Source organism: Candoia aspera, chromosome 7 (assembly GCF_035149785.1).
Source record: "Candoia aspera isolate rCanAsp1 chromosome 7, rCanAsp1.hap2, whole genome shotgun sequence".
Lineage (NCBI taxonomy): Eukaryota > Metazoa > Chordata > Lepidosauria > Squamata > Boidae > Candoia > Candoia aspera.
Genome location: NC_086159.1, coordinates 4,694,562 through 4,710,586, shown reverse-complemented (window position 1 = coordinate 4,710,586; position 16,025 = coordinate 4,694,562). Strand labels below are relative to the sequence as shown.

The 16,025-nt window shown below is 48.8% G+C and overlaps 1 protein-coding gene across 2 annotated transcripts in view; it reads left to right on the top strand.

Annotated features, from left to right (window-relative positions):
• Positions 1-3,019: 3,019 nt before the first annotated feature.
• GATA3 (GATA binding protein 3) overlaps positions 3,020-16,025 on the top strand; it is a 53,203-nt gene continuing 40,197 nt past the window's right edge. For both annotated transcript variants that reach the window (XM_063308574.1, XM_063308573.1), the window contains exons 1-2: positions 3,020-3,321; positions 10,875-11,411. In XM_063308574.1, the coding sequence (XP_063164644.1) occupies positions 3,081-3,321; positions 10,875-11,411 (778 nt within the window). In that variant the 5' untranslated portion in view covers positions 3,020-3,080. The remainder of the gene's footprint in view (positions 3,322-10,874; positions 11,412-16,025) is intronic.

Here is a 16,025-nt window from a genome sequence, read left to right as displayed (position 1 = left end):
CAGCCTTATTTACTATCCTTACTTGCACACCGTCGTCATCTTTAAACTTTTGGGACAATTAAGGAGGGCAATCAGGTTGGTCTCTGCACATCGCAGGAGTCCGGTGGATCCAACTTGATTCATTCCCCCATCTCCAAAACCAGATCGAAAAGCAGGTCTTTTACAGAAAGGAAAAATAAGCCGTGGAAATTAGTTGAAGCAGCCCACAAGTTATTTAAGCCGGAGCGTTTAGGATCTTTCTTAAGCTAAATTCAGAATACTATGGAAAGCGTCGCGGGCTAAACGTGGTGTTCCTCGGACACAGGGGCACCTGCTTTTGAGTAGGCGCGGACTGAGACATCTGTTTAGATTAAGATGCAAAGTCGCGGACTCCGTGTGCATGTCGTACAGAAAACCCACTAACCCGCGTTCCTTTTTCTCTTCGCCTGATGCGTGCGATGTGCGCGCCCATCCGTCGCGATCGAGGCAAAACGTCTGATCGCAAACCAGGGGCGCGGGAGGAGCGGTGATTGAATAGCACCCCTCCCCCCGTATTTAAAACGGTACAAAACTCAGTTATCTGTTCACACGCCCGTGCGTTCTGGTTTGAAACTCGCCTTTGCTCCCGTGCCCTAGACCCCTGCCAGTCCGCCCGACCGCCACATGCCAGACTCCTCTCGTTTCGTTGAGGGTAAAGTCTCAGCGGAGATAAAGAAGGGAGGGGGGCGCGGGAGGGAAGGTGAGCCCATTTGCTGCCCTGGGAGGAGCCGGGGGGGGGGGGGCTGCGCCTCTGGGCTCTGGCGTGTGAATGGGCCACTAGGGGATGCCCTGGCTCAATGGACAGAGCGCCGAGAGTAGTTAAAAGTTCGAACGCGGGCCGAGCAGCCAATCGCCGAAGGCTTCGGCGAGCAGAGGGCGGTGATTGGCTCCGAGAGTATCCATTCGTCTCTCTCTCTCTCTCTCTCTCTCTCTCTCTCTCTCTCTCTCTCTCTCTCTCTCCCTTCATTTCCCAAAGTCAATTGTTTCAGGAACAGCTTCTGCATAAGGCTATAACTGGATCTCCATTCTTTTCCCGCTCGGACGGCGTGGACTCTTACGGGATAATTCTGGTTCGCAGGAAAGAAAAACGTGACTCGCCGTATTCACCAGGCTCCTTAAAACTTCCCCGCATGGGTTGCGCCCGCGACCGGTGAACGCTTTCCCGACGGTCGTAATAATTCTCGTTACACACACGGTTTGGCATTCAGCACTAACCGCAAGCGAGGCCAGGCCAGAGCTGGACGTCTCACTCCTCCTCTTTTAAGGGCCAAATTACCCATTGTTTTAAATATCCCCACCTGTTTCCTCAAGGGTTCTCCCGTGTCTGAATTCGGTTAACTCTCCGAGGACTAGGGAAGCCCACTAGATATTTAACCGCGTTAAACACCCCACCTGCACATGCAGATCTCCTAATCTTAACCGAACTACAACTTTCTTCGATTTGTACATCACCTTTCTCCTGACATGGCAAACTTGGGGCGCGGGTCGTGCTGGAGGTGTGTGCCTGTGCGGGATTGGGGAGGAGTGCTCTTAAAAAATAGGCGGAAACACGGATGAAATCCCCCCCCCCCCGCTTAAACTTGCCCGGCGATGATTAACTCTCTCTCAAGCTGGCAATCCTGCGCAATCTTTCCGCCCCCGGTAGGAGTGGGAGGAAAAGACGCTGTTTCGGGGGGGGGAGGGAAGGGGACCGGCGGCAGTTTGCTTCCTCCCCCTCCCCTTGTTCAAGGACAGGCCCCTCCCCGCTGATGATACGGGAACCTCCTTAAGTTGCGTCTCGCCACAGCTGTCTCTAAATGCGGAGCCTGCTGGCGCCATCCAGATACTTTCAGAAATAATGCCTTCCCTTTAAAAAAAAAAAAAGAGCGAGAGAGAGAGAGAGAGAGAAGGAAGGAAGGAAGGGGGAGGGAGAGAGAGAGACAGCGAGAGAGGTGGAGGAGGGAGCGGAGGAAGACAATTTGAGCCGGCCGAGTTCTTCTCCTCTGCAACTTTTTTTTTTCCCGGTGCTGCGTCTCTTTTCTCTCCCCATTTTTTTTTTTTGTAACAAAAACCGCTTTCCTTTCACGCTTTTATTTTTCTGCCTCTGAGTTGCCTCGTTCCAGCTGCGTTCAAAATGATGCCGGTCCTTGCGAGCGTTAACCCCAAACACACGCGAAACTTGTTCTGAGCAGCCGCGCAGTTCTGCAGCTCCCGCGGCGCCCTCCGTTCTCCCTCTCGCGCGCTCGCCCTTTTCGGCCTCCCAGTAACGGCCGGCCCGAAATGAACAGTCGCCCCGTAGAGTAGCCGCGAGTCCCGCCTGCCAGCCGCGCCTGAGCTCCCTCCGCCGCTCCTCCGCTGACAGGGCTTCGGGAGAGCCGCGGAAGGGCCAGCGCCCAGCGCCGAGCCGGGCAGCTCCCGGCGCGGCTAGGAGCCGGCGCTGCGCGGCTCGCGTTTGCGCCCGCCGAGCCCCGAGAAGCCCGAAAGCGAAAGAGCGCGGCGCTCTCCTCGCGGCGAGAGGTGAGTCGGCCGGGCTTCGGGGGACGAGCGCCGCGGAGGCTTGCGGGACGCGCGAGTTTCGCGGGGCGTCGCCGGTCTCTTTGCAGAGCGGCTGAGGGGTCGCTTGGGCGGTTTTAACCGAGTTCTCCGCTCTCTCTCCCCCCCCCCCTTCTCTTCTCCGCAGGTGATCAAAGGAAGGGAAGCAGAAGCTGCCGGATACGGGGAAGGCGGCGGCGGGGGAACTTCTGCCGGCGACTTTCCGGGTCTCTCGTTCTCCTGCCCCCCCTTCGCTTCGGTTTGGAGGGGGGAGGGAGGCGTTGGTTCAAAGCAACACCTTCCAGCGCTTTTCCCGGCGCCGAGACATTTTTTGCAGACTTCTCCCCGCTTAGGTTCTCCGGATCTTCGCGTTGACGAACTTTCAGTTAGACTTCTTTTAAGTCAAAGTCTCTTCCCCCCACCCCGCTCCGCTCCCCGCACCCCCGGACCTGGTTGCCCTTTTTCTCCTTTTTCCTTTTTCGCCCGGGGGCACCAGCCGAAAGGAAGCCGTCTCCGCGGCCACCCCGCCTGGTCATCCCGCGGCGGAGAGCATGGAGGTCACCACGGATCAGCCCCGGTGGGTCAGCCACCACCACCCGGCCGTTCTCAACGGGCAGCACCCGGATTCCCACCACCCGGGACTCAGCCACTCCTACATGGACCCCACGCAGTATCCTCTGGCGGAGGAAATGGATGTACTTTTTAACATCGACGGGCAGGGCAACCACGTTCCTTCCTACTACAGCAACTCGGTGCGGGCCACGGTGCAGCGGTACCCCCCGACCCACCACGGTGAGTCCCTTGCCGAGAGATGCGGGGCGGGGCGGGGCGGGGGGGGCGACCAGCGGGACTTGCTTTGGCTTTTCACACCCCCTCCGATCTCCCCCACCCACCCCACTGCTACTTTTGACAGCCAGCAGAAAGCTCCGGAAACCGAGTGCAGGGTGTGTCTGTCTGTCTGTATATACAGGAGAGAAACAGCGCGCATTTTCCCCTCTCGCTTTTGCACGCGTCAGCTTCCCAACGGCGGGTTCGGCGTCAGCCGGTCGAGCCGTTAGGCGGCCGAAAGAGAAAAGTAATTCTGCGAAAGGCTTGCAGGGCCGAGGCTCTTTAATCCAGCGGTCCCAGCCTGTCCTCAATTCTTTCTTGCTGGGCTTCGTCGCAGCCTCTTTCTTTCTTGGTGCGTCCCCCGCCTCCGCTTTACCGGGTTAGTGAAAGATCCTGGGTCTTTCACCCTCGGCTTTGGGCTGGTTGCGTCCGCACGGCATGCTTCAGCTGGGGGCTGAATGTACCGACTTGGCGAATCCTAAACTAATCCAACCGGCTGGGTTTGCCTAAGCTCACCCAATTTGGCCTACCGTACCAAAGCGGCCGCCAGTTCGTTCATCAATCGGGCGAAGGACGCGCCGTGGGCCTCCCTTCCCCGCTTATAGGCAGTCTTGATCCGCTGGAGAACTTAGCCGAAGAGCGAATTCGTTGAGCGACGGGATCTGGGATCTGCGGGCAGATGAGGCGCGAGTGGGATTGCGGGCAGCCGCTTCTGAATCGGAGAGGCTTTCCCTCCTATTTTCCCCTGAAGTGTTTCCGTGGCAGTGGGGACCCTCCTTGCTTCTAGGAACGAATTAGGGCTTCTTTCATACTTATTTGAGAGAGAGAAAGAAGCCAATAACTTGGGGCTGTTGAGTTTTAGATACCCAGGTTAGTGACAGCCAGCCCCAAGAATGGGGCGCCGCTCGAGGGGGGGGGGGATCTCCTTCTAAATCTGCACATGTTAAACTAGGCTACAGTGGAATTGGGTGCGTTGCAGATAGACATTGGCTTAACAAGCTGTGTGAACCAATTCCATTAAGCCTTAATATGGCTGGTTGAGCACCACAAGCTTGCCTACGGTTAACCCAGCTTTAGGAGTAGGCCTGTTGGATGAAATCCACCACCCAGTAATGCAGCTCTCCCAAGCGTCCATAAAAACAAGCTTGAGATTTATTGCTGATTCGATTTCTCTCTCTTGGGTGTCCTTTCGCGTTCCTAATATTAATAACAATGCCAAATGAAAACTCTGAAGGTTGCTTTTGGACACTGATTTTGAAAGCACTCATTTTGGACTGAGAAAAGACAACCTTGTAGTTTGGGCAACGGAAAATACACACCATATTATGCCTGCAAGCCTTCTAAAGTATAAGTCCAGAAAAGAGATACAGACTGGCCTGGGATGTGGAATTAAAGTTGTTACGGGGACGAAAAAAAAAATACTCTCAAGTGGGTCTGTGTTCCCTTAGCTTGTAAGATCCTGGCTGCATATTCACGCCAAAAAAGACGTGTTATGATTTAGCAAAGCGTTTTGCCTCGGTGGGCAGTTCTGGGGAGTCACAGAACACTTCTTCCAGATAGGTGCCTGCAAAGGTCGCTCAGGCACGATTAGGGTGTGTGTAATTTTAATTTTAGAAAGGCAAGATAACCCAAGGGCTCTTGAATTCCTAAGTACTATTAGGGCTGCCCTTTGCAAATTTACTCCGAAGCAAACCCAATTGGCCAATTGACTTCCTCTCTTGAGTGTGAGTGTAATCTTACCCAGGCAATTTAGCCTAACAATTCCTTTGAAAACCCTAAGAACCAAAACAATTTAACTTTTCTGCTTTTTTGAGAGATGGGATGGTTTTAGAATTTGATTCTTGCATCCCAGTCTCCTTTATGACCTAAACGTTATTGCTTTCCCTCCCTATCTGAAGCTCTATTTTCCTCTCAGAGCATTCTATCCTAGGAGGGATACATATATTTAAAAAAAGGGTGGAAATGCAAACATGGACAACATCAGAAATTGATCTGTTCTCCCTTTCTTCTCAACTTGCCTTGCAAGAGAGTTGTAAAGGTGCTTTTCAGCTGTTTTCCAAATCAGAAATTAGTTGTACGGGGTGTTGGGGAGAGAGAGGAGGAAAAATAGACACGATATTCAGAATATAATGTGCTAGTTAAAAGACAGAAAACTGAGCCTCCCCCTGCCACCTACAATCCAGCAGTTGAACAACCAGAATTAACCTCTGATTAGTAATTGCCTTGGTTGATTATTAGACTTTTCACTCTATCTTACAAAATGTTATTAGTCCTTCCCTCCCTTTCCTTTTAACTCGCAAGCCGTTGCTTTGAACTACTATAAGTAGGACTGATTCCCATCATTCCTGCTTTTTCGCAGGTGAGGATTAAGCCAGATGGCAGGCAGGCAGGATCGTGTCAATGCTGCTCATAAGGCATGGTACATTGTTACAAAAGATCCAGTCATATTATTATTATTTCTGAAAAGTCTGTCTTAAGTTCCCTGTTCGCACAAGCAGAATATTAACTCTGGTGCTTTTCCTTGGTGCCCACTAGTTCAATCCGTGCTTGAAACTGGATTCATAAGAAAGGAGATGAGGAATGGGACTGACTTGGCTTATGCTTGATTTCAGTAGGGACTAGCTATCAAAATAAATTTGTTTTGGATTGGGGTCTGTTTATGTCCGGGAGAGAAAACAAAGATCTGAATGAAGAGAAATCTCTCTTGTCTCCTGTCCCTCCAATAAGGATTTTGCTCCGTCAGACCCGTTGAGAAGGGAAATAATTCCCAAAATCTATAACCTTAGAAGCCTGGCTTAAAAAATTGTCCAAACAGCCACTAGTTTAAAAATACGTTCATAGGCATTTCTTAGAGGAATAATGAATTCTTACTTGCATCGATGAATGTTTGATTCCAGCCTCATTCCAGTGTGTTTTTACTTGGAAAGAAGTCTTTGGAATTTAAATATATTTAAATGGGTTGGGAGGGGGAGCCAGTTTGCATACCAGGATGGTGTTGCGAAAAAGAGGAGAGATGATTGAAATGAAGGGGTTTTCCTTTCCCAAGGTGGGTGGGAGGTTGACTAGAAAGATCAGAGGCCCCTTAAACCTTTCAGCCAGATCTGGAAGGAGTCCTTAGTATGGCTGAAAATTACAAAGTAAACTCCTGAGTAAACGCATGCCTTCAGCTTGGATGGAGCAGTTGGTCTTTTTAAAAACACGCACGCCCAAACCTACCCGACAGGCTTCGAAAGGAATGGACCGCCTTTTCTGCAAAATTCTGATGAAATAAATTTGAGTGAGGTGTCCGTCCTCAATGTAACTATTTATGAAGAGTTAAGGCCCATTAGTGGGGCATACTTTTGAGTAGATACACATAAAATTGCATTCATGCAGGTGGTGGTTCTCTGCAAGCTGCATTGAAAAGCTGTCTTTCTCCCCTGTAGCTATCCTATACTCTGGATATTTGACACAAATGCTTGTAGGGGTGGGCTGAGGGTGCTTTGCCCCAATTAAACACAGCGGTAGTTGCTACGGAGTCATGCATGGATGCTGCATTCACGCAGCACCCTTGGCCTGGTTCCTGAACTAACCCGCTCCCTGGGTTCGCACAGTACATTAATTTAACCCGATGGGCTGCATTTGGTTAACCTGTTGGGCTGGCGCGGCTGCTAAGTTTATAACTGACTTGATTAAATATGGTGTGTGAAGGCAGCTCCACTGGTTGGGAATATGAATGGCTAGTTTTATCTGGAGGCCGCTGACAGCCCTAAGGCCATGATCCTTCGTGCCTTTAGTTTGACCCTAGCACTAAGTGCAGTGCACCAACATAGCTGGTTTTGCTGCATTTTAGGTCCTGGTGTGATCAGGAACTGCCTTTTACGAAGGCCTGGTTTGGAGTGAATGCACGCTTGTTCTTGTGAAAGCCAGAATTTAGTCAAGAATCGAGAATTCACCCATCCCTTTAAGGTCTGCAGCTCAATTCTCTGCCGTTTGATTATCCATTCTTGGTGCTTCCTGGGCTTTCACCCAGGCGTAGGATTATAAATTAGACTTTGTGGGTGCAGCGTGATCCTAAGACTGCTCCATGAATTTGCTCTCAGTTCCCCTCCTTGCCTGTCCAGTGGCCGTTTCTAGGGAGCAAAGCATACCGCCTTTTTATCCTGAGAGCAATTCCTCAGATCTGGCAGATAGATAGAGGTGCTTAATCCTTATAGCTGAAGACCAAGCTTTTAAATTTAGCGCTCTGGCCTAAGGGGAAGGCAGACTGGGCCAAAAAATAGAGCTGGACAAGTATTTTCCCCTGTAAAACTCAAAGCCCAAGGACTCGATCCGCTTAAGTGCTGATTAAGAGACCGAGGAATCGATGGGGGGGGGGTGTAGCAGGGATTAGGCCAGGCAGAATGAGAATTCAAATGGAAACAGCAACCAGAGTGATGCTTTTAACCTGTTTACTCTGAACTGCTGGATTCCAGCTTAATGTACTAAGAGTATCACTTTTCCCCCCCCTTTCAGCTTTTTTCAAAAGTCAGAGAGTTTCTTGGAAAGTGGTTGGTTGGTTGGTCAGTCTTGGCTCTCTAACCCTAGTAGGGTTGCCAAATGATCACCCAAGTAGTGGGTGGGCCCGCTCTTCTCATTTTAAAAAAATTGGCAGTGCTCAGTAGGTGAAGCTTTTTCCTGGCATGGTGGGAAGTGTCACGGTCGCTCACTCACACCCACGGAATCCACTGCTGTCGAGTGGCATAGTTAGAGCACCCAGCTGAGAAGTTGGCAGGGCTGGCGAGAGGCCTCTGTTTACAAGGTGGGTGATCTTGGTAATCTCACCCCCCTTCAAGCAGCAACTTCAAGCAAAAAGTCAGCAACATTCTCAACTTCTTTTGACAACTGTGGAATCTGCTTTGAAGAAGTTGAACTTTTTCCCCCTCCCCCCTAAACGGGGTGTTATGGAAATCTACAGTATTTTCAGGGGGACTGACTACCTCTGGTTAGGGATATGATTCAAAGCAGAAATCACCTCCTTGAATATTGTGGTGAGAATTTCTGAGTAAAACTGCTACTAGTGGGATGTGGAACGCATCTGACGAGGTGGCTGATTCCAGTGAATTCAATGGTTCTTCTCAACAGATACTCAACATCATAGAAGTAAATAGGTTAGGTCCTTACTCATATCTAGCTTTTGAAGTATATTAAACACAACTTCTTCCTTATTTATTTATTTAAAATTTTTATGTAACTGCCCGTCTTTGTACCAAACTCTTGGGTGGCTGACAACCAACTTTTCATCCAAACAAGGCCTCAACATTTTACCAGCTTTACAAGAAGTTTGGAGCCCCCCATTTGCAAATCTTATGGCAATAAGTAGGAGTTAGCCCATTTATTCCAGTAAAACAGACCTTCAGTTTATGAACTGAAGGAATGAGTATAGAAAATTGTATCCTCAGACCTGGTCCTGTATGCTTTTACCAAGAAAGAACTTCCAGCCCATTTATTTGAATTTAACAGCCTATCTTTGCATAGTTTAACTGATGATACATTCGCTAGAATGAAATGAGTTTCTCTTTTAGTTAAATGATCTTCAGAAGTTCAGTTTCTTTCACAAATACTCCTTAACCCTTAAATATGTTTATCATATAACACTTCTCTCTTTTTTGTTCGTTGGCCTCAACAGAGTATCATTCCAAGCAAGGGGACTGAGAAGTGAAGGTTTTATTTTGAGAGGGAAAGACGTGAAACCTCCTTTTTTTGCGGAAAAAGAAGACAACGTGGTTGCTACTCATATATGCAAACAGCTTAATTCAATTTCTAAAGTATTTCTCAGAGAAAAGAATCTAATATCTGGAGCTACTAAATTCCAACTAGAACATGGCATATTTTGAGTAGCAGGAAATAGCAAATTGATAGTTCTTTTGTTTTTATTTTCCGCTACCATCTTTTATCAAACTAGTCTGCTTTGGCATACAGTGTGTGTAAACCTATATTTGTAGTGTATAGGAGTATACTAATCTATAGAGTACAGAGAGAGATTGTTTAGATCCTGGGGCCTCTTCCCAAGTTCTCCAGATACGTGTAACTATGATTCCCATCTTCCTCAGCTGGTAGGGACAGGTTGACAAAATGGAAATTTTAGTTCCAGAGACCTGGAGGGTACGTCCTTACGAAGGAGGCTCGGAGTGTATGGATGATGGGAATTGTAGTGGTGGGGAAACGCAAGAAAGCTTTTAAGGTACCTCAGAAATGGTATAGTTGAACTTCTTGCTTTGGCCTCAGTCTCAGATGGGGAGGCACCTGAATATCTCCTGTGCTGTATGACTGACACCTGCTCGATGTGCACTTACAGAGCCAGGGAGAGACCCTTCCCCACACAGACTGTAATCTGGTATAGCTGTCACTGGACTTAGACTGACTTTGGCATAGGCATACAGAGGGCGGTGTAGGTAATTGCCCCAACGCTATGGGCAGAAACAGCTCCTTTCTTCTCTCTTCCTGGTGGGTTTGTAGGAGTCAAAATCGTACACCCAGGAGGACCACTTGGGAGGCAAACTAGCAGACTTTGCTGGTGAGACAAAGCGCATATTTCCTGTAATCCTGCTGTGCGTGTGCAATGAGTGAGAATTCTGTTTACTGTTCAGAAGGGCACATGATTAGGAACATGACCCTCCAGATGGTGTGAAGCTATAATTTCCAGCAATCTTAGCCAGCTTGTGAGGAATGCTGGGAATTGTAGTTCATTGTCCAAAGGCAAACATTTCCTCCCTCTCCCCTGCCTGCCTTGGAGACCCCCTACAAGGATCAGTGTTCTCTGTCAGTGTTCACCCCATGTGCTTAAAAGCCATGCTGTGAACCCAATTTGCTGGGTTCACACAACCTGTTAACGTTACCTAAAACCAGACTGGTGGGAGCTCTATAACCCCCTAAACTGTGATTTAGTCCAACGTGTGGCCTTGACTTGTGTAGAAGGTTCTCTTACGCTTTGCTTTGGCAGGTTGAAATATGCCTTTGCTAGGGGTGCAGGGTGAATGTACTTATGGACCGCAACTCAGACAGCACCAGAGTCTGTCTGTTCTCAAGGTTCTTGATTTAGCTCCCTAGGTTTTTGAAAGAGGCCAAGAAGGAAACTTTTCCTTGTTTGGATGGTATCTGCTGTCCTAGAGGAAACTCTGGAGAGCCAACTCACCATCACAAGCTGTCTGCGGTGCGGGAACAGTTGAAAAGGGGAGGAAATGAAGAGGTGACAATGCCAAAATAATATCCTGGCCAGAGAACGACGAAGCTCAGGTGAAGGGCAGAGATAAGGGTACAATCCAGCCAGAATGGAGGCCTTTCTGATCTCCAGAAACCAGCAGAATGATCTGTAAAATTCCTTTCCCCATGTTGATAGATCTTTAACCTGCTTTGCTGTAGCAAATGCAAAATGAAATGTCTCAGGCTGCCTCTTTGGGATGTTGTAAGTGCTGGGTTCTTCACCAGATCTTTGCCGGAGGCTGGTTCAGGAGAAGTCCACTTACGGAGGCCTCCTTTTTCTTCTTCTGTTCTGGCAGGTAGTCAGGTGTGCCGCCCACCTTTGCTGCACGGTTCTCTCCCTTGGCTGGATGGGAGCAAAACCTTGGGAGGCCATCACAGTGCTACTCCTTGGAACCTGAGTCCCTTCTCCAAAGCCCCCATCCATCACAGCTCGCCGGGACCTCTTTCCGTCTACCCTCCAGCTTCTACCTCCACTCTGTCTGCCGGCCACTCCAGTCCTCACCTTTTCACTTTCCCGCCGACCCCTCCTAAAGATGTGTCTCCAGATCCCTCCATCTCCACCCCGGGCTCCACTGGATCCAGCCGGCAAGAAGAGAAGGAGTGCATTAAATATCAGGTGTCCTTGGCTGAAACCATGAAGCTGGAATCCTCTCACTCTCGGAGCAACATGGCCTCCTTAGGAGGAGCCTCTTCTTCTGGTCACCATCCAATTGCCACGTACCCGTCCTACGTTCCTGAATATGGCTCTGGACTTTTCCCCCCAAGCAGTCTCCTAGGGGGATCGCCAACTGGATTTGGGTGCAAATCCAGACCCAAAGCTCGTTCCAGCACAGGTAGGGTCCTTCATGGTTTCTTTCTGTTTTGGAGGAGCAGTTGGGTGGGTGGGGAAGAAGATTGAATGGTGTTTCAGGACACATTCAGAGAACAAATGTTACCAGAGTAATGGGAGTCACATTTTCATTTTTTTTAAGGTTAGAGAGCTGTAAAAAAAGGAAGATTAGACTCACTGAAACTAACAGAAGATCCAGTAGGTATCTCAGAATCTTTGTTCCCAAAGCTGCTTCACCCTTGGGACTTACAGCATCAGGAAGTCAGTTTGTTTTGGCAACAAAGATTCTGGGGAGTCTATTTGGTCTCCTGGTCTGTCAACCATGGTTTAGGGCTGAGACTCACTGTGAACAAGCAGACTCAGTCTTGTTCAAGAAACCCACAATGATAAAGTTGTGCCTTAGTGCAATATGTGAAGCTGGCCAATGTTACAGCACACCTCTAGGCATCTGATACAAGCTGAAGCCACGTCATGTGCACTGTGACATCCTTGCACTAATGACACAATTTAGCTCATTTGCATCATTTGCACAAGGATGAACATGACGTCACGTGTCCTTCTATGGATGCCAGCGAGCATACTTACTGCCACTTGAGAACTGGGAATTCAGGAAGATGGAAACCAAGCCTTCTGAAGGACATCTGGTTGGGAAGGGATAGCATCTTCTGTCTGAGGAACTGCCTGTCTCCAAAGGTTTCTGCCCATCCAGTGAGGTCAGCTACAGTGGGCACACTATCACCTTTCAGGACCCAGGAAGTATGCCTTTTTGTTAATGGCTCCTGCCCGCTAGAATGATATTCTCTGGAAATTTGTCCTGCTCCCACCCTTCTGATTTTCTGCCAATTGTTAAAGACCTGGTTTTTATCCTGGGCCTTGGGGTAGGATGGTGGTTGAGCCTTTTTGGCTTTTTGATTCTGTCTCCTGGTCAGATATATTCTTTTCCTTTGCTGTATGTATGGTCTTCTCTTTTTAATTTTTTAATCAGAAGCCACCCAGAGTTGCTGTGAAGTTGGGTGGCCTTGAAATTGAAAAAAATAAAATAGTATTTCCCCTGACTGTTAGATAAATCCTCTGCTTATACCAGAACGTTAAAGGCAGCCGATGCAAGGACATAACTTGTGATGCGGAGCTACATTCATTCTTCAGTTTGCAGGAAACAGAATTTCCTTGAGCAGGCTTGGAGAACAGAGTAAGATTCCATGTACAAGGAGACTCAGTTGTTGTTCTGTGCTCTTGCAATAGGCAATCAACCCTTTGTAGACGGTGATCCCTGTCCACAATGCAGCTGAAGCCAGGGGAAAGACTGATGGGTTTTCTCTAAGCCAGTTTAGCCTGGTTAAGGGTACAGATAGGGCCAGAGAGGCCCACCTTCAGACATGGACTGTCCGGCCAGCCTCATGGGGTTCTTGTTGTGGGGATAAATTAGGAGAGACACCCCACCCCCCAAAACTATTTCCTTGAGCTCTTTGAAAAATAACTTAGTTGACCAACTTCCTTCCAAGCAAATGCATCTAGGATCTCTGCTGATATTGAAGTCTCAAATCTCTCCTCTCCCTGCATCAAACCCCGTGACACGGCTCCTACCATGTCAACAAACTCTATTTGGACATGCTTGTTTGGGAGAACAGCGGCAGCAGCAGCAGCAACCCTCATGGGTTTAGGTGATTTTTACTTTTGGGAAATCAGTTTTAGAGTGGAGTAACAGGGCCCTCCAGCACGTTATGGCAACGCTGAGAACTCAGTGGGATTCGCTCACTGGCAAGCGTTGGCTTAAGGCAAGGTGGAAGGCTCACGCATGTGGAGTTACAACGTATGTAGTAAGAGTCATGTTTGCAAACAGGTGCTGAAAAAAGCTGCAGAGCTCCCCTTTTTATGATCCCGTGCAAGCATTCTTCTTCCTGGCTGATGCACCTGCTTTCCGTTCCCAGGAGGTTTTATGCAAGGTGTTACTTATTAAAAAAGTTGTGGATATCCTACAGAGCATTCTCTTTCCTTCCTGTTTCATGGGAGGTGGGAACAGAGGGTTAAGTCAGATTTAAGTTTAAGCACCTCCTGCAGGCATCTCTTGCCCCCCACGTTCAAAAAGCAGGGCAGCCTTGAAATGAATGGGAGAGGGAAGAGGCACATTTCAGAGAGCCAAATGCAGAACTGATGGGCCATGCTTGAGGTTAATAAGCAGATGCCACTTCCATGCAAAAATGGCACACTCTCTGTAAGGCAGTGTTTCTCAACCTTGGCAGCTTTAAGATGCGTGGACTTCAACTCCCAGAATTCCCCAGCCAGCATCGCTGGCTGGGGAATTCTGGGAGTTGAAGTCCACGCATCTTAAAGCTGCCAAGGTTGAGAAACACTGCTGTAAGTACATTATAATTTGTATTTTGCCTTGCATAGATGTAAAACTCATGATATGAAAGTTTAACAAAGTAAACACGAACATTTTCATACTACCCATAGGGTTGCCTGTCCTTTACTCTGCTCGTGCAGCTGCTCCCTCATGGGCAAGTTGTGTACCAGAGCGCTGGTGAAGGCCAGGGCGCAAAAGGCAGGCCAAGGTGGTCTATTTGTTTTGGAGAGTTGGCAATCCTAGAGGACGGCATCTGGCAAGGAAGTGGCACGCTGGCATGTATGCGCAACCAGCTGAAACTAGCCAAGTAGATTTTTAGCCTTGTATGTTGTGATTACATGGCCCATGTGGTTAGTTAATGGTTCAGAATTTTGCAGGAGCCATAGCAACTGGGTTAATTCAGTAAACTATGGTTCATGTGGGAATCCACTTGGGGAGATCTCCCCTTCCCTTCCCTTCCCTGATTTTTCCCATGCTCTCTTGTAACCCCATTCCCAACCTGTTTGCTAAGTTTAGCCTCCCCCCACCCCCAGACCCCCTTTTCTTTCTTTGAAGCAACCTGTTGCTAAGTCACATATTTCTGGAGACCTGATTCAAGGGGTATTCTTATGTTTTTGTACATGAAAGTGTGGTGTCACGGGGGTGGGGTGGGGGGAACCACAAAAACCTAATGTGTTCCGGAAATTTTGTTTATTGGTTCAGTAACTTCCCTTAGCAAAGAGGGAAAATGGATAGAATTGCATTACTTTCCTTCAAAGAGAACTTTGTCTGAATTTCCCCCAATTCTTTTTCACATCCCAAGGACCAGTTCATTTTAGTCTGGCCTTTTAAAGATTTTGTGTGTGTGTGTGTGTGTGAGAGAGAGAGAGAGAGGGAGGGAGAAGTTAAATAGAAAAAGTGAAGTTTGTTTAGACTGGCTGATCTGGGCTCCTGTCCCAAATATTTTTGTGATTTGCATGAGGATATTTTACAAAGGCAGTGACCCCAAATGAGTCTCCTGCATGAGGAAGTAGTTTATACCATGTTTGGGGGCAACTGCTTTATGTATGTAAATAACACCCCACCCCCCGCCCCGGTGCAGAACGATCTGCATGGAGGCCTCTCCATTGCTCACAAGGAGATCTTGTTAAGTCTGATAGGACTCAGTTTATAATAGATGGGTTGGGGTTGCACTGGCTTGTTTTGAAAGTCTAGATTTGGCAGGGCTGCCCACATTTCAACCAGCCATTGCAGCTGTGGCTTCTAACATGTTTGAACTCCAGCCACCCACAAGTTTGTCATGTGTGCACCGGGGCCATCTAACGCTTTATCTGCAGATCAAGCCGCCACCAGAGGCACAGGAGCAGTCAGTTGGCAACCTTCAGCACCCTACGCCTGCCTGCTTTTTCCTCCCCTTCCAGACAGCAAAGGTCTCGAGGATCCAGGGGGAGCAAAACCCACCTCCGTTTGCGCGATAATTTTATTTTCCCTTAGTTTTGCTTTCTCCCATCAGTGTCCCTGGCTGCAGGGAGAGTTGTCCGCCGTGAGTCAGATCAGCTTGCAGGGTTTTTCCAGGGTGACATTTACTCCTCGCTGTCTGAGCAGGGGACTGTCTCTATTTAGCTGATACGTTTTAGCTAATCCAATTATTCTCAGACTGCTGCACGCGACAGTTACATTGTTTATCCAGCGCCAGGAACTTTAATAGAGTCCGGATGCGGTTAACAGTGACAAAAAAGCAAAAAAAAAGCAAATGAAGAACAGCCTCTTTCTGTACATGCAAGTCGACTAGAGGAAAGAGAAAAAGAGAGAGAGAGAAAGGGGGGGGGGAGGGAAGAAGAGGAAACAGCAGAAAAGAAGGCAAACTCCGTCTCCAAACTGGTTTATCTGGTGACGGCGCCTGCTGGTTTTTTTCTGGCTGAAAGCAAAGCCGTTGGTCCTCTCATCCTCCGGTCGTCGTTGCCGTATCAGCACGGAGATCACGGCAAGGACAGGCAGCAAATGCTGCAGAGCGGGGACAGCCCTGAAGGACCAAGTACCCTCTAAGTGCCCTCTGTGCCCTTGAGGGTAGGGGAGGTGGCATCTTGGCACGCTCTCCAGGTGGCTTCTGGGGAGGCATTGGGGACACGCATTGCTGGTTCCTGATCTGGGGGCAGCAAAATGTCCCAGGGTGGCTTGGTGGACAGTTGCTACGGCCCACAGACATTGGAAGGGACTCTCTTGCTGAGAGCTTGGACATAGTCCTGGTTCATCCACTTACATGCATGCTTGGGGAGGTGGGCATCACCATGGGTG